Raw genomic sequence first — 19401 nt, 5'->3', positions numbered from 1 at the left:
GTTCATTGGTATGTGAACAAAACAGTATCTAGTATATTATAGACGTTCAATAAATATTTGTTAGATGAAAGAACCTCCACTTTTAGATTATCTTCTAGCATCTTATTAGTCGCTACTTAATTCCAACTATTTAGCTCTGAATTTATTTTGATCTAATGTATTTTTTAAAAGTTGAACCTATGAAGAATTTAAAATATATGGATTTAATAAGGAAACACTGACATTTTTGCACATTTAAGACTTTATTTTAGCTGCACGTATCTTTAACTATTTAGAATTCAGAAGCTAATGAATTTGATTCTTTCTAAATCACCCTAACATCAAGGTACTGATTTAATAATTTCCTATTTGTGTGTGTGCCTATTTGACCTAGGAATTTACTAGTTTAATTTTGTTCTAGATCCTATGAAAGACCACTAGGGGGAGTGCTTCCTCAGGCAGACCAGGCGCTTTGGTGACTACAAATTGGTTTCATATGTTGCATATAAAAGACTATAATCTTATTTTTAAGACCTTTAGTTTTGCCTTTTTGAAGTTTTCTCAGTTCCTTTTCAGTAAAATTGTTCTTAGCATGAATGGGTAGGTAATCCCTTTTTCCATTTTTAATTTGTTTACCCCCTATTTGATGATCATGTGCTTTCACCTAGAATTGATGAAATGGTCCAAAATAATAAGAAATGATTTGTTAAATTCTACTTTTATAATAAAAATAAGTCTTGTAACACCATCATTTTCTAAGAAGCCACAGAGTGTCTGTGGTGTTGTCAAGCAGTCCTAGGAAGGGTTAGTTACTGCTGCTGAAAGGGCAGCATGTGTTCTCAACAGCTGAGGGTGGGGAGTTTTTCAGAATAACGTAGAGCCCCTCTCCCCTTCCCTGTCTTCACACTGCCAGCTCTGCCCCGCCTGAAACAAAAATCTGTTGAGTCCTGAGAAATTGGGGAAATTGTGTAGTATTTTTTCTTTTCCCAATTATGTGTTCGGTAGTGTTTTTATACGTGTGTCAGGTTACATGCACCCCAGCAGCAGTTGGCAGCTCCAACATGGATTTCCCACTCCGGGAGTGGACAGCTAGTGCTCTGATCAGAAAGCCCACAGGCAGCTGTTACAAGTGCTTCTGGGATCCATACCTTAGCCACTGCCAGAGGTTTTAATAATTGGCAGAGTAAATGTTTGAAGTAGGTTTTCCTTTTGAAATTAGTAGCTTGTCGATCAATATAGTAGATATTAGTAGTGTTTCTCATTGGTAAAACTAGAGGTATTCAGCATATATGTGCTAAATTATTTTATAGTAGTTCCCCACCCTTGCATGAAAATGATATAAGAATCTAGTGAGGCCTATAGTCTGTACCCTTAGGCCTGGTGTCTGAGGCTTGACCCCTAAATGATCTTGCTTCCTGCCATTGTGTCTAAGGATTTCTGTTTGCGTGTTGCTGGATTAGGACAATCCCATCCCTGGAATATTGTCAAGTTCACCTTAAGTGGACCTTCCATAGAAAGTGGCAGGTGAACTACCAAAACAGAAGAAGGGCTTCACTGAACTTACAGAACAGGTTGCATACATTTTTTTGCATGCTTGCTAATAAATGTTTATTAAAACCTGTATATGGGACAGTTTGATCTGGGCTTGATTTTTTTTTCCCCCCTAACTTGGTACTGAGATTGTAGGAAAATAGCAAACCCTCATTCACCTCAAAAATGTCAATGCCTGTTTGTTAGCTAATTAAAAATAATGTAAGAATTGTTTATGACAATATTGGCTCAGGTCCCTTAGAAACATCAAATGTTTGATTGGATTGGATTATCCAGATTGCTGGTTCCCAGCTATGAATTTAGAAAGTAGCTAGGTTCTCATCTACTGTTTTCCGAGTGAGAATGCAACTTTATATTAGGTGGTATTGTGCTGAACATTCTAATGTGGTTTCTTAAAATTTGGGGACTTTACAAAATAGTAAAATTTTAAAACTTTTAGGACCAACAGAGGTGCCAACTTATCTTGTCAGGTATGAGGCTGTTAAAACTATACCATTCATTATCACCACCATTTAACATCAAAATCTCAGAAAATGGATAGTTAGCAACTTTACACTGACAATAAAGAAAAATGAAATATTAAAAACAAATTTCAAATGCAAGAACAGGGTTACACCATAAAATTTTATTTTACAATGTTACACTTTATGCTGTTTTATCGATACAGGTTTGTCGGTTTGGAGATCTGCCAAATTTTACTGTTTAAAACAGTAAAATTTTAAAAATCTTAGTGCCACCCAAAATGGAGTCTGATTGGCCACTTCTTTCTAGTACTTTGTATTTATTACAGTCACTGTTAAATATCCATTTTCAACTGGATATATGAAAATAGAAGCAACTCTTCTAAGGCAACTTTAGTCAATTCAGCATATTCTGGCTAAGAACAGCAATCTCATCTCCAGACAGGGCTAAAATTAACAGTGACAGACTGGGTGACCAGTTAATAAGCACTGCAGAAAAGGTCAGTGGAATATAGCTACCTTCAGTCAGGGATGCAACGTGAGACCTTAGTCCTGAGTGCCAAGCCTAAAGCATTCTGGGAATTAGCTAAGGGATAGCGGCAGCTGCCAGGAGAAAGGCTACCAGTCTATGGACAAGCCATTGGATTAATTGATATATATGTACTTCTGCCACAGCAGAACACTACTCACTACTATACTGTGGGTACTGGTTGATTATTAGGTCTTACACATTGAGCAGGTGACTGAAAGGAAATAATTTCTTGAATAAAGAACAAAAATGTGGTTCTATAAGCACTGAGTGAGAGACGGAGATGTTGAAAAAGAGACATGGATCCCCAAGACATAAGGTCTTTGAGCTCCATTAAATGAGCTCAGGTAACTGAGAAGCAATGAAAAAGGAAAAATAAAAGTTTTTTATAGTGTAAACTCAAACAAATCTTATTTCTCTTTTGTCTCTGAATACACAAAGGAGAAAGAAATATAATTCAAGATTGCCAGTTTCTTTTCCTAGATATACATTTGTTCAGCTGCTAAGGATTTTTTTTTTTAACAAGCTTGCTGAGTATTCCTTTCCTAAAACAAGCCTTTGTAATCCAGTTTGGTGGGGGCAGCATAGTGGGATGGAAAGAGTATGATGATCTGTGATTCAGGAATTCTGCTTTATAATCACCAGACTGACCTTGAACAAATCAATCTCTCTTGTCCCTAGTTTCTTCATTTATAAGAATGAAAAAGCCCTTTCTGACCCTAACATGGTCTGACTTTAGTAAATCAGATCAGGGCAAATGTTTCAGAAGATCAAACATTTTCTCACAAAGCAGTTTTAGTGACCTCAAACAAGTTATGATTAAAAATACTTCCAAATAGTATATTCAAGTGTTCACCAATAAACTACTTAGGTATTGCAGAATTTTTTTAAAAAATCAGAACTGAAAAGAATGAAATTAGAGTTAGAAAAAGGGAAATGGAAGGTAATGGAGTTCCAGTAACAGAAGAAACTAACTTGAAGCATGAGTCTGAAAAAAAGATTTCTTCCCCCCAGGTTACAGATGAGGATCCTGGTTTCTAGTGGCCCTTGGGTATTTTACCTGTGATGCTGCTGCTAAGTGGACCTTTTTTCCCCAGAGTCTTTAGTTCTTCTGCTTTTGATCTACCACGGCTATGTGTTGATAAATATATTTTGTGGCCCAGAATTTTTGTCAACAAGTTTGGCTTTATTGTTGGCTATCTTGTATAGAGGTTTTCTCTTTAGTGATAACAGAAGACCTAGAGGAAAGGAGAAAACCATTTGTGCATTTTTCTTGGTTCTTGCCTTCTCTTCCTCCTTCCAGCACCAAATCACTGCCTTATTGAGCTAGAAGGCTGAACTCAGTCTGAGGCAACTGACCATTTCACCATGTGACCATACCACTGGAATGCTGACTCTCCTAATAGGCCTCCAAAATGGTACTAGTGTCTTGGGTTTTCTCCTTAAAGAGAGGGGAGCTCTTCCCTTGATTCAGATGGCAAGCCAAGGATATCTAAGATACTGGATTGCTTTTAATCACAGCTGAAAAAACTTACCTAATTGAGGGTCTTTTATATATAGTTCGTGATTTTTCAGGTGATTTTTTTCTCACGAGCACAGAGATTTAGAGGCCGTATTAGTGATAAAAAGAGGATCTGTCTTCCCCATTTCCAGCCATAAAGATTTCCAAACTCTGATTTCCTAATACTGGAGGAGTTGGCCTGGGGTTAGAAGTAATCTGGTCCAAAAGACTATGATCCAAAAACACAATTTCTAAGTGTTCTTCAGTCACCTCCTGTTTAGACATCCAGCCTGAAAAATGTGTGGTTTCCATAGCCCCTATTTGGCTGAAAAAAATGTGTTCCACAGAAATATGAGATACAAAATTTTATGAGCAACTTGAGGGTTTTTTTATGTGCAAATCCCACTAAAGACTCTGATTCATTCTCTGTCTGCTGATGACTGTGTAAACTACAGAAAGCTATCTGGCACTTGAACTTCCTTCTCAGTAAACCAAGAGAGAGTGTGATTCCAAATTTGGAGAAGAAATAGGCACAAATTAAGTAATTGCCCGGGGATCTCATAAAATCAGAGGTGGGCGAAGATTTGAGAGGGATCTCTGCTGGGAGAGCAACTAGAAATCAGCTTCAGCCTCCTATTCTCCCACCACAAGGTGGCAGGGTTCCCTTTGCCTGAAATCCTCAGGTCACTGAAAGGACACTTGATTTCCATGGTGTATGCATTCTCTTCTTTGGATGTAAGTAACGGTGTCAGACTGCCTTGTCTATGAAATTATCTGTGTTTCCAGGGGCTGATAAGCTCTAGCTCACTTTTAAGATGTTAACCAGCAAAATGTTTTCCACACCAGCTTTGTGGGAGCTTTTCACAGTTACTAGCCCTTAATCTCCTTTTGCTTCCTGCACCAACGGTGTAACTAGAAGGTAATAAAGTGAAAGCCTAGGTTTCAGTAAAAATAAAAATAGCTGTTAGCTGTTATTTATCACATGATTACTATGGGGCCAGGCACCCCAATAACTGCTTTATATACATTATCTCATTCTCACAGCAACACTAAGAAATGGGTACTATTCTCATCCCCATTCTACAGGTGAGGAAACCAAGATTACACACAGCCAGAAAGTGGTGGTTCTAGGGTTTGAGCCCAGGCTTGTCTAAACTTCTATGAATCATAAAGAAAAATTAGTTCACAGGGATGAAGTTGAAGGATGTGTTGAAGTCATGTTTCTGTGATCAGACAAAATAGTTCATTGCTGAGATAGTCATTGTTCATAAAGACCTTACTGTATCCTGAAGTGAGGCCCAAATTCCTTACCAAACTACAAAAGCATTCCTGTACCCTCAGTTCCAGCATATGCTACCCTCCTTGCTTTAAATAAAGCCAAACCTTAGACAGTTTCTCTGCTTTGGTTTAAAGACAGTGTAAGGTTTTATTTGCCAAAATTTAAATCATTGGCCATTTCAAAAAGAATTCAAGTATATATAAATACAGTGGCTTTTTAAAAATTAATTTGTTCCCAACATGCCAATAGGGAAGTTTAGTATATTAAAAGTTCTGAGACATCCTTCAGGAAATGAACCTGTCTCACTGTATAACCCAGTTTGGTTTTTTCCTACACTGATTTCTGCCACAGAGCCTTTCTCCCTCCTCCATCCCTTGGAATCAGCATTCCTTGCAGTGCCCTTTAGGAAATGCTGTCTGGTACAACAGCCATAAGGAACTTACCATTCCTTCGATACCCTGCCCTCTGTCATGCCTGTATGCCTTTGCATATAGAGTTACTTCTTCCTGGAATGGCTTCTCTTCTCCATCTGGATGAACTGTTACTCGCCCTTCAAAAAACAGCTCAAATGTAACCCTCTCTATGAAGCCTTCTGGCTTTCTTAGATTCTCTCTCCTTTCTGCTCTCATTGCACTGAGACTTCTACTACAGAACTTATACCTCATGTTTTCATTATTTCTTCATGTTTGTCTTTTGCACTATTGTTGTTTCCTTAAGAGTAATGACCATGTTTTATTTATCTTCATTACCCCCTGCAGCTCTAACTGCATCTAGCGCTTAGTAGTGCTCACCAGATGTTTGTTGAAGGAATGGATGAAGATGGGGAAAATGAAGCTCAGAATGTTTAAGTGACTTAAGGTTACATAGCTATTTCATAGCAGAGTTGGGATTCATACACAAGGTGCCTTGCTCTTTTCATCAGGCCTAGATAGCAAATTCGTGGCAGAAGTTCAGCTATTCCCCCACCCATACCCCATGGCAGACAATACTAATAAATCAAGCTCCACCAGACCCAGACTTTTGCTCTGGAACTTCAAGCATAACTCTGGGAAACCACTAACAGAGTGGGCCCATGAGAGGAAATATATTTGCCCTCCTTGCCCTATTCCATGCTATACCCTCCTATCCATTTTTGTGGGCATAGCAAAGTCACTGTTGATTGTAGAGTTCCCTCACTGCTCTGCTAAAGACAAGGTACCCTGAGCTGACTCTTGGTGGCTCAGTAGCCTCTGTTCCCTTTCAGGGAGACCCTAAGGGAGGGAGCGAAAGGCTCCTAGCTTTCACTTCTCTGTCTGCCCCATTGCCTCCAGCTAGTCCTAGAATCCTGATTTGGAAAAGCTGCTGCCCCTTGGCACCTGGGTGCTAGAGCAGATGGAGCTTCCCACCCATTCATACACCAAGGTTTGCCCAAATATTTTCCCCATTAATTTTGTAGAGGCAGTGTTGGAATATTTACTAACAAATGATAGGAATAGACTATGAATGCAGCAGCCTAGAAACAATCCACCTGATGGAGCAAGAATTTCATCACTAAAGTCTTGCCCAGGACTGGTTTGGCAAACAAAACTTACTGAGCATATCACCTATTCTCCTACTTGCTGCAGTTATCTCTGGAGATAAGCACCCCAAATCCTCCATTTTCACCCTACTTTTCTTTAGCTTTCCCTCCCCAGCCCCTCGGCCCAGAAGAGGCTGTTCTGTTTGTTCACATGACCAAAATGACAGTAGATCACTAATTAATGGGCTTTCAAGCACCCTCCTTCTTGCCCATCCTGTAAAGAAAAAGGATGCTTTTCTTTGCTCCTGGTGGCTTCTACAGCTCAAGACCCATAAAAGTTATACCAAAATAACTTTGTGGCATGCAGCTGTCCTAGAGACGTCTAACAAGGACAAAGGTGAAGTTGATGCTCCATACTGTCATACTTCCAGCAAGTTTGGATGACTAGCTAGAGCTGTAAAAATAGCTAATATTTATTGAACACTTACTATAGACTACCGTGCTAAGTGCTTTATGTGAATAATCTCATTTACTCTTCATTATGTTTCCATATTCTAGATACTATTCTAATCCTCATTGGAGAAAACTGAGGCTTAGGATAATTTGCCCAGTGATACATAGAAAGTGGCAGAGTCCGGATTCAAACACAGATTTGTCTGACTCTCAAGTCAATGACCTTGATGACTATATTCTTCTAACAATTAGAACTGTCCAGTAATGGAAGGGGCCACTTGGACAGGTAATCAGTGAGTTCCTGGTTTGGGGAGGTGTTTCATCAGATACTGCACAAAGAGGAATCTCAAAAATCTGCTCCACCAATACAGCTCGCTGTAATGTCAGTGATGATTTTCAATTTGCCAATATAATGGCTTCTTATTAATCATCCTCTTCACATCATCACCAGCATTTCTACTTAGCACGTACTGTGTCAGGCATCTTCTGAGTAGTTTTACTTACATTAACTCATTTACTCACAACAACCTTGTGAAGTAGGTATTATTATTATCTCCATTTTATAGATGAGGAAACTGAGAAGTAAAGTGACTTTTTCAATGTCACGTAGTTAACAACAGAGTTGGGATTATAATCCAGGCATCTGGCTCTAATTCATTCTCTTAACAATACATTGTATTGTCTCTTGATATTTGATACATATGCCCTACTCTTTTTTAAAAATTTATCATTTTTATTATCACAGATATATAGGCATACCTCAGAGATATTGTGGGTTTGGTTCCGGACCACCACCATAAAGCAAATTTCGCAATAAAGCAAGTCACACAAATGTTTTGGTTTCCCAGTGCACATAAAAGTTATGTTTCCACTATACTATAGTCTATTAAGTGTGCCATAGCATTATGTCTGCAAAAACAATGTACATACCTTAATTAAAAAATACTTTATTGCTAAAAAATGCACACCATCATCTGAACCTTAAATGAGTAGTAATCTTTTTGCTGGTGGAGAGTCTTGTAAAAAACTCAATATCTGCAAGGTGCAATAAAGCAAAGCGTAATAAAACAAGGTATGCCTGTAATATATATTTGTTGTTTAAAAAAAGTCATATAACACAGAAAAATATAAAAGTTGAAAGTCCTCCATAGTCATAGTCCCATGTCTCACAGGTAACTACTGTTAGCTTCACTAACTACGTATTTACATATATTTATGGGTTATACTATTTTTAATGCTCACTAATACGTACTTTTTCCTGTTTTTACCCCTAACAATCAATGTATCTGTGATATTTTCCTGTGACTCTTCAAAGCTCTACTTTATGCTTTTGAATGACTATATTATATGGTCCTAAACATGGACTAGTGCTTCTCATGGTGGACATTTAAATTTTTTCTACTCTTCTTATTATAAACAAATCTTTAAGTAGATTTGAAGATTTTGCTATTATAAACACACACAGGTATATATATATTTGTGTGTGTGCATTTGTGCAAGTATTTCAAAAGACAGATCCCTAGAAGTGCTATTTCAGAGTCAAAGGATACATGCATTTAAACATTCTATTAACTTTTGCCAAAATGTCCCACCAAAAAGTTTGTATCAACAAATAGTACCATCAATAGAGTACTGAGAGGGCTGATCTCCCCACACCTTTGACAGAACTGGGTTTGTATTACCTGTATTTTTCATTACCACAAATATGATAGGTTAAAAATGGTATTTCATGTTTTGAATTTGTTGATTTCTGTGTAAGATTGGAAATCCTCTTTTGTGTTTATTGGCCATTTGCATTTCTTCGTCTTTGAACTGCCCCTTTGTGTCTTTTATGATAGTGATATTGACCACTCCTGCTCTGCAACTGTCTCCTCCTATGAGTTCCTTTCTATTCTTTCCTGACTCTCCTAATTCTCTAAAGACTCTTTGAGTCTCCTTCCCAGTTCCTCCTGCATGACCCCTAGATAATACAATAATAATTACAATAATTAACATCTCACAGAAGCTTACTGTGTGCCATATGTTAAGTAAAGCACTTAAAATAGAGTGCTCTTATTATTCACATTATTTTTAGATGAAGAAAGGAAAACTTAGGAAGTCTCACTTTATGTGAGAAAGCTCAAATTTGAGCCCCATCTGTTTTGATTTCAAATCACCACACATATTCTCTCTGAAATAAGTATGTGTTCCCCAAACTTCTTTTCTAAGCCTTTTCATTTCACATATACATATTCCATAGGTTTCTTATCCATTCCCTTAACTTCAGAATTTATCTCCTTTAGCTTCTGGTCCGTACCTATTAGTCTTTTAGAAATTACCAAGTGGATGTATTGTGCGTACCTCAAACTTAACACATCCCAAATGGAAATCATTATCTTCCTCAGACCTCCTAGACATCCTCTGAGATGATCTCCTCTTGCCAATACTATTTCATTTAATAGCATTGCCATTCACCCAGTTGCCCAAGTTAGAAACTTCAAAACCACCTTTGACTCTTGCCTCCGTTGTACCTCACATCTAATTGGTGCCAGGGTCTTGTCACTACAGACTCCAAATTGTTTCTCAACCCATCCTCTCCACATGCCTTCTACTATGGCTTTAGATAATTCAGGCTCTCAACATCTTTCCCTTGGACTCTTGTTATCTGCCTCCTAACTGGTCTCCCTATTTCTAATATCTCCCTAAGTCCCGTCTATCCTTCCCATTGCTGTCAAGAGTTAATATTTTAAAGCCAATAATCATATCACTTCCTGCTCAAAATTCTTTGATAGTTGCCTTCTGTCTACTGAATAAATTCTAAACTCCTTAGCACATAAAACAATCCATAATCTGGCCCCAATTTATCTTTCCAAACTTGTCTCCAGCATGTTCCAACTTATGTTCCTTAAACTACAACCACAAGGCTACTTGCTTTTCCTCAGAAATATCAAGTATCTCCATGCCTCTGTGCTTTTGTTCATGCTACTTGAAACACCCTTCTCTGGCTTCTTTTCTATCCGCTGATATTTTACTTTTCTTTGAAAACCCAGCACCCTACCCCCAACATGCACACATTTCCACCCACATTTCCAGCCTCACAGGTTATTACTTGTCCTCTTTGTTACATTTCCATTAGAGCTTTACTACAGACCAACTTGTCATCTGCTCGTGTGTGTCTGTTTTCCTGAGAGGACTAAATCTTATATTAGTATTTCTGGTCATTAGAAGCAGCTTGATGTGTAAAGGATTAAAACTGAAGTACATTTGTGATTTAGGTAAAAGTTGGACTAAACAACCTTGAAGTTTACTTCCAAATCTGAGATTTTCTGTGCCTTTTCTATACACTAAAATCTTATTTGAGGCCCTTGCAACTGTCATTTAACCTTGGAATTAACTCCTATTTCAAGGGGCCAGTTCTGCTTTCACTTCTTTGCAGGGGCTTCAAAAGCCAAGAATTTGGGCTCCTGGCAATGCAAGTCCAGTGAGTGTTGTCATTGGGTTTCCGGAGGAGGTGGGTTAAAAAGCACAGAGCACACTGGAAAATGAGCAGAGTTCCAGGACATCTGGGATTGATTATTCCAGCGAGATGCTCGAGCAAAGAGAACAATTCTCGTCCTGGGTTTTTTTCACATCTGGGCTTTGGCAGCTACTCCGATAGCTTTGCTCAGCAGTTCTTGAGGAATGAGATACGGGCTGGTTTCAGGGAAAGAAAAACCTTTATTGACTCAACTTCTGCTACAGCAAAGTCCTTCGAAAGACGCCTTTTTCCCCTTATATGGACTTGCTTGGTAGGTCCAGGTCTCATTGTCATTTACAGAGAGAAGAGTTAGTCTCCAAGCACCTAAAGAAACTCATACCACCTGGGGTCTGAATCAGGTTATACCAATGCCTCCTAATTTCTCCTCCTGTGATTCTTTTCAAATCATGGACAAGGAACAGTAAAAGACTGGAAGGAAGAGCAACCTCAGGCTACTGAGGAAATAGATTCACGCCAGCTGTTCTGAAGTTTCTCTTTTTAAATACAAGCTGAGTAGAGCTTTAGCTCCAATTTTAAAGGAAGCATCGTGCATTTTTTTCTCTGAAATTACATGCTTTGTTCTTTTAGTTTCATTATTATTACCTTGAAAGCACAAAATGTACTTTAGATATGTTCAGAGATTCAGATTCTCAAACATACGGTAATACTGCTGAATAATTATCCCTGATTTCAAATATTCTCATCTGCTGCCCTGGAAGCAAAAGGCAGGGTACTGCAGAGAAGGAGGGGAGGGGTGTCTTGCTGACATTTATTGAACACATACTCTGCCAGGCACTGTCCTATGTGTGTTATATACATTATTTTATTTAAAACTCACAACAGCTCTATGTGGTATACTATTATCTGCATTTTAGTGATGGAGAAACCAAGGCTGAAGGAGGTTAAGTGATTTGCCCAAGGTCACATAGTGGTAGAAGCAGGTTAAGATGATAGGGTTGACTCCAGTAATGTATATTCTTTATCCGTTACTCTTAATATTAAATAATAGTTGGAGTGATATACAGAAGCTTCTTATTTAACATTCTGACCTATTATCTCCAGCATCTCAGAAAGGTGATTATTATTATTTTTATTATTATGCCAACATTCATTGAGTGTTTAGGACCTGCCAGGCCCCGATCTAAGTGCTATATTATATATGATCTTACTAATTCTCAGAAAACCCACTTTTGAGGAAGGTACTATTATTTTATTGATGAATAAATAGAGACTGAGAGAGGTTAAGTAACTTCACCTAGGTCAGAGAGCCGAGTGTTGGAGCCTGAGTTTTAAATCTAGATAGTCTGCCTTCAGAATGCAAGCTACATTGCCTACAGAGAGCACATTCTGGAGTTAGAGAGACCTAGGTTCAAATCCCAACTCTGCCTCTTCCTGGGTAAATTAACTTGAATATATCAGTCCTCAGTTTCCCCATATGTAAAATGAGGCTCTGGAAACTTACCTGCTGATCTTACTACATCTACCCAGCTAGGTGATTTTAAACAAGACACTCAAACTTTGAGTATCAGTTTCATCACTTGAACTTGGGAGATAAAAATACTTACCTAATAGGGTTATTTATGGATCAAAAACAGTATTTGTATTTTACAGTGCCAGGGAATTAGAATGAGTTGTACATTGTAGTTATTATTAATATTGTTATGGTTATTGATTAAGAGAATATACTTTTGTATACACTAGCAGGCAGGAGGCGAAGTTCCCCATATACCCTTCTAACACGGTCATTACTGAGAGAGGCTAGAGAACCTCCTCTCCTGGATAATGATAGAGCAGGCGACAGTCTTCTGTTGGGCCTACTTCAGGTGTGGCTCTGCGGGGGGTGGGGATAGGATGGGCTGAATGTATTCTCTATGCTCATCTTGTCCCCCACTTGTCCAGCCTGGCGAGAAAGGTACTGTTTGTGAGCCACCTCCAGGGAACTGCAATCACAGTCCTAACTCTCACCCCATCATGATGTCCCTCTCTGTCAGAGGGCGCTAGGGGAAGAGCACATGGCCTTTAGAGTCACACTTGCTTGGGTCCAAACCTCCAAGACTAAGTGAATTTAGGCAAGTTCCCTTACAGAACATTGGGCTCCCTTCTGTCATATAAGAGCTATCTTATTGAGTATTTGTGAGGATTAAACACTTTAAGAATAGGACCTAGCTCAGTTTTAGGGATTTAGTATACACTCAACAAATTTTAATTCTCTTCTTTTTTAGAAGAGTATAGTTCAAGGTCAACATCATTCTGAGATGAACAAAGAGCAAGGATAAAGAAGGGGGCAAGTCTGCACAAAACACTCTCTTTGGCTTAAATTCTAAACATTTAAACAAAGAATCTGAAGAGGCTCTTTTATTACTAACTTTGGAGTCAACTGTATCCCAAAAAAACTTGCCTCATGTTTAGGAACCTAGCTTTTATATATTCAGTAAGAAAAATAAGTTTAATGTATTCATTTACTTTGTATAAATCCATATTGTAGCTATCACAGGCTGTCAGCTGAGACACTGTCTTGTATGATTTGGTTATAATGCTCAGCATGGAAAGAAATATTATAAATATTAAATATTATTGAAGCAGACCCCTATAATATTGGGTTCTGAGACACTACTAGAAATCGACTAGTTACCTCCCATATAGGATTTGGCCAAATCATAGTACAGGTTGGCATTTTGCCTTACTAGCAAGAATAACAGAGGTGAAGCACCCCTAATTGAATGAATCTGGGAGAGGCCATGCTATCCACATATCCACACTGATGACCTGGTTGATGGTCAGGGCCAGAACTCACCTCTGCAATAGAGTAAGGAGGTTTTTTGTGTCTCTGCTTCTACTGTGCTCACTTCCATATAAAAGGATTTGAATCATCAGACACTGTAGGAGAGTTGAGAAACATAACAGGTTAATGAGAATCAGGTAGTAAGCACCTTAATTATAAACCAGACTCAGGAGAGCACCAATGGAACTGAGACATCACAAGTTTACATTTTAAATGCCTGAACTACATTTCTTCCTGGTTCCCTACCAAGGAGGAAAAGGAGTCTGAAGTGAAGGCTCTGTACCCTTCATGCTGTATGTGTATCATCCCACTTCACTGCACCTACCACTGCCCCATGGCTATGGATAACCAAAGTAACTGGGCCGAAAGCTGACAGCATCCCTATTTAAAACATGGTGCCATAGTGGTTTCCATCAGGATTTTCTAAATAGGTGTAACCAAATGGATGGATAGAAATGAAATCTGTATATGTGTCCCAAATTTGCATTGCATTCTCATGCTACATCACTTTATTAGGCAGTTTTCCATTTAAAATTTTGTTGCTGACCTCTCTCTCCAATCAAGATGGAATTATAGGGACCAGATTTACCCTCCCACCTGAAACAACTGAAAAAAGAAAAAGTAGACCAAATATATGAAATGATCTTCCAGACACTGAAGCTCAGGCAACAAAGGACCATGATCCCTGAGAAAGGAAAAACAAGTGAGATAAACCCTACAATTGCCCCAGAGTTACTGCTTTGAGAGCATTTCTAGGCCATGATATAGGGAAGGGGACAAAGTGGAGCTCAGCAGACTCCCTGAATTAAGACTATGGAGCTGAGGAGACTCTCAGGGCAGAGTAACAGGAGACAGCTGCACAGAAAAAGTACAGGAATATCTTCAGTGCATCCCCTTCAGATATTCAGCAGAGTATTGATTAACACATGTGGGAAAACTGCTCAAGGCTGGGGAAAGAATTATCTGAAAGATGGAGGGAACAATGCCTGGCCTTTATACAGGGCCAGGTGTAGTGCTTATTTCCACCAGCCAAACTGGAAAGCCTCATTGTTCATTCATGGAGCTTCAGGTGGGTTCCTCAAAAGGTTTTTGCCTCAGTAATGGGTGATAATTAGCCCTTGACTAAATGCTGCTCTAGTTCCATCTAACAAATCTTAAAAGCAAGACCTAAAAGGACCAAACTGTAATTTAACTGAGTTCCAGAACAAAGTTCAAGAATACTTATAGGAATACAAAATATTCAACACCCAACAAGGTGTCCAAAGATTACAAAGCATGAAAAGAAGCAGAAAAGTGTGATCCATAATGAGAAAAATCAATCAAAACCAATCCAGAACTGACACAGATGTTAGAATTAGCAGAGAACTATATTAAAACTGTTATTGTAACTTTATTCCATGTGTTAAAAAAGTTAAGTGGGGACATGGAAAATATATTTTTTAAAAAGACCCAAATCAAACTTCTGGAGATGAAAATCACAATCTGATAGGAAGAACACACTGAATGAGATTAACAGCAGGTTTGGCATTGAAGAAGAAAAAATGAATGAACTTGAAGACACAGTAATAGAAACTATCCATAAAGAAAAATCACAGATTATTTCAACAGGTACAGAAAAATAATTTTATAATATCAAACATCCAATTTTACAAAATCCAACATCCAATACTGATAAAAGAAAGAAATAAACAAAAACTCTCAGAAAACCAGTAGAAGGGAACTTTCTCAACCTGATAAAGAATATCTATGAAAAATCCACAGCTAACATCAAACCTAATTATAAAAGACTAAATTCTTTTCCCCTGAAATCAGGAATTACACAAGGATGCCTGTTCTCATCACTTCTATTCAACATTGTACTAGATGTTCTAGCCAGTGCAATAAGGCAAGAAAAAGAAATAAAAGGTATTGAAATCGGAATGAAAGAAGTAAAACTGTTTATTCACAGATGACATGATCATCTATGTAGAAAATATGGTGGAATCTACAAAACAGCCACTAGAACTAACAAATGAGTTTAGCGAGGTCATGAGATACAAGATTATTATATTAAAAAATCAAGTTGTGGGGCTGGCCTGGTGGCGTAGTGGTTAAGTTTGTGCGCTCCGCTTTGGTAGCCTGGGGTTCGCCGGTTTGGCTCCAGGGTACAGACCGATGCACCACTTGTCAAGCCATGCTGTGGTGGCATCCCATATAAAGTAGAGGAAGATAGGCCTGGATGTTAGCCCAGGGCCAGTCTTCCTCAGTAAAAAGAGGAGGATTGGCAACCGATGTTAGCTCAGGGCTAATCTTCCTCACACACACACACAAAAAAATCAAGTTGTATTACTGTATACTAGCAACAATCAATCAGAAATTGAAAGTCAAAAATAATACATTCAAGATAGCATTAAAATATGAAATACTTAAGGATAAATCTAAGAAAAGATGCACAAGATCTGTACATTGAAAACTACAAAATATTACTGGGAGAAATTAAAGAAGATCTACACAAATGGAGTGACACAATGTGTTCATGAGTGAAGACGCAATATTGTTAAGATGTCAGTTCTCCCCAAACTAATCTATACATTCAATCTAATCTCAATCAAAATCCCAGCAAGGTTTTGTGTATAAGTTGATATGATGATTCTAAAATTCCTATGGAAATGCAAAGAACCTAGAATACTCAGAACAGCTTTGAAAAAGAACAAAGTCAAAGAACTAACAATACCTCATTTCAAGACTTGTTTTAAAGCTACAGTAGTCAAGACAGCATGGTATTGGCATAAAGAGAGACAAACAGAAGAGAGTCTAGAAATAAACCAACATACACCCACAAACAAAACTGATTTTTGACAAAGGCACAAAGATAATTCAGTAGAAAAAGGAATGTTTTTTCAATAAAAATGGTTCTGGAACAACTGGACACCCATATGCAAAAACAATCAACTAGGATCCATTCCTCATACCATATAGGAAAATTGATTCAAATGGATCATAGACCTAAATGTTAAACCTAAAATTATGAAAAATCCAGAAGAAAACATAGGAGAAAAATCTTTGTAACTTGGGTTAGGCAAAGATTTCTAAGATACAACACCAAAAGTGCAATCCATAAAAGAACAAATTGATAAACTGGACTTAATTAAATTCTAAAACTTCTGCTCTTCAAAAAAGACTGTTGAGAAAATGCAAAGACAAATTACAGACTGAGAGAAATCATTTATATATTTGCAAATATAAAAAATATATTTGCACATCATATATCTCATAAAGAACTTGTATCTAGAATATATAAAGAACTTTTAAAAGTCAGTCATAAGAAAACAAACAACTAATAAAAAACGGGCATGCAATTTAGACAGACGCTTCACCAAAGAAAATACAGAGATGAAAAATAAGTACATGAAAAGACATTCAAGGAAAACACAAATTAAAACCACAATGAGATACCACTAGAAACCTATTAGGATGGCTAAAATGAAAAACACTGCCCACACTAAATATTGGTGAAGAAGTTGAGGAACTGGAATTCTCGTGTCGTGCTGGTGGGATTCTATAACATAATACAACTATTTTGGAAAACTTTGGGAGTTTCTTATAAAGGTAAACATAACCTATCATATGGTTCAGCCATTTCTTTTTTTTTTTTTGTGAGGAAGATCAGCCCTGAGCTAACATCCATGCTAATCCTCCTCTTTTTGCTGAGGAAGACCAGCTCTGAGCTAACATGTATTGACAATCCTCCTCCTTTTTTTTTTCCCCCAAAGCCCCAGTAGATAGTTGTATGTCATAGTTGCACGTCCTTCTAGTTGCTGTATGTGGGACGCGGCCTCGGCATGGCTGGAGAAGCGGTGCGTCGGTGCACGCCCGGGATCCGAACCCAGGCCGCCAGTAGTGGAGCACGCGTACTTAACCACTAAGCCACGTGGCTGGCCCCTGATTCAGCCATTTCAATCCTAAGGATTTACTCAAGACAAAAAAAAAAGGGCATGTATCCATACAAAGACTTACACATGAACATTCATAGCAATTTTATCTGTAATAAACCTGAACTGGAAACAGCCAGATGTCCATCATCAGGTGAATGGATAAACAAATTATGGTGTCCATACAATGTAATACTCAGCAATAAAAACGAACCACTGACACACAATAACATGGATGAATCTCAAACTAATGATGCTGAGTGAAAGAACCATTGTAACCGTGTAATTATATGATTCTACCTATAAAAGATTCTAGAAAATGCAAATGTATCTATAATGACAAAAACAGATCAGTTGTGGCCTGGGCGGTGGGGTTGGGGGAGGGATTGGAATTAATTAATTACAAAGGGGCATGATGAAACTTTTGGGGGTGACTGATATAATCATTATCTTGACTGTGGTAATGGTTTCACAGGTGAATAGAATAGAGATGTCACAGCTGATCAAATTGCACACTTCAAAATGTGTGCAGTTTATTGTATGCCAATAAAAATTATTTCATCACAGATTATCACTTTTTTTAAATAATTTTATTTATTTATTTTTTTCCCCCAAAGCCCCAATAGATAGTTGTATGTCATACAACTGCACATCCTTCTAGTTGCTGTATGTGGGACGTGGCCTCAGCATGGCCAGAGAAGCAGTGCGTTAGTGTGCGCCCGGAATCCGAACCCGGGCCGCCAGCAGCGGAGCGTGCGCACTTAACCGCTAAGCCACGGGGCCGGCCAGATTATCCCTTTTTAATGTTTGTCTTTTCTATATCTTCTCACCCCCACCCTACTACATTTAACTTTGATTCTTTTTACATGAAACCTGAACTGCCCAAGAGAAAAAGCCAAACATGTCACTGGGATTATGCGTGCATGACCTTCTTTATGCTGTATTCTGACTGCCAAAGGGGTTTCCCCTCAGCATCAACTTTTGTTGAGGTCTCTTACTTCTTTTTAGTTCCAGGAGCAGTTTCCAACCCCTAGAAGGGCGTCCATTTGCATAGTCTATTTCAGAAACTTCATCACCAGCGTCCCATTGCTAGTGGATATCCAGCATGAGGATGGTTTTCAAACCTCCAAACAACAGCCCTACTGTCAGAATGCCTTTCTATTCCTCTCCTCCTTTCTGGGCTGGGACATTGGAGTTGGGCCATGTTTAAAGCCCCAAGGATAAAAGCTGATTACAAAGATGCAGCCCCTCCCTACCCTTACAGTATCCTAAATCTCCAAGTTGAATCCCTATTCCAAATGGAGGATGTACCATGCCATCAAACGTTCATTGCTAGATAAAATCTAGATAGGGCTCTCCTTTCATTGATTTTGAGGAAGCCCTTACAATGTGTATGCTGGGGTCTTTTTTCATTTCAGAAAAGCTGTCTTTAATGATCTCTTTGATTACTGTTTCTATTCCAAGTATTATAGTTCCTCTTCAAAAATACATACAATTCTTTGGCTGAATCTCTGCTCTGTCCTCCACATCAACTACTTTCTCATTATATCCCTCTCTCCTTTTCCTCTGCATTCTAGGAGAGCTTTTCAAGTTTGTCATATAAATCACTGATTCTTAAAACTGGCAGGATATTACACCTCTAGAAGTATTAAAAATATAGATTCTGGACACAACTCTTAGAACTTCTGATTTGATGATCTGGGGTAGGACTCAGGAATCTTTTTTGTTGGCTTTATTTTTTGTTTTGTGTTTTACTGACTCTTGCAATTCTAGATTTGGGAAATATTGCTCAACATCACTACAACATTGGGGCTGGCCCCATGGCATAGCGGTTAAGTGCACGTGCTCCGCTGCTGGTGGCCAGGGTTCGGATCCCGGGCATGCACCGATGCACCACTTGTCAGGCCGTGCTGTGGTGGCGTCCCATATAAAGTGGAGGAAGATGGGCACAGATGTTGGTC

The 19401-nt window shown here is 38.5% G+C and overlaps 1 protein-coding gene across 1 annotated transcript in view; it reads right to left on the bottom strand.

The window, feature by feature from the left end:
• Positions 1–5665: 5665 nt before the first annotated feature.
• Positions 5666–19401, bottom strand: part of TTC23L (tetratricopeptide repeat domain 23 like) — a 58914-nt gene continuing 45178 nt past the window's right edge. The window contains 3 exon segments of the mRNA XM_014781578.2: positions 5666–5794; positions 5796–5850; positions 13542–13624. Coding sequence (XP_014637064.2) covers positions 5681–5794; positions 5796–5850; positions 13542–13624 — 252 coding nt within the window. The 3' untranslated portion in view covers positions 5666–5680.

The sequence above is a fragment of the Ceratotherium simum genome, chromosome 18, assembly GCF_057802395.1.
Source record: "Ceratotherium simum simum isolate JZ-2026a chromosome 18, ASM5780239v1, whole genome shotgun sequence".
NCBI lineage: Eukaryota > Metazoa > Chordata > Mammalia > Perissodactyla > Rhinocerotidae > Ceratotherium > Ceratotherium simum.
Note: the sequence above shows the minus strand (reverse complement) of the source record. Positions and strands in the feature narration are given on the sequence as shown.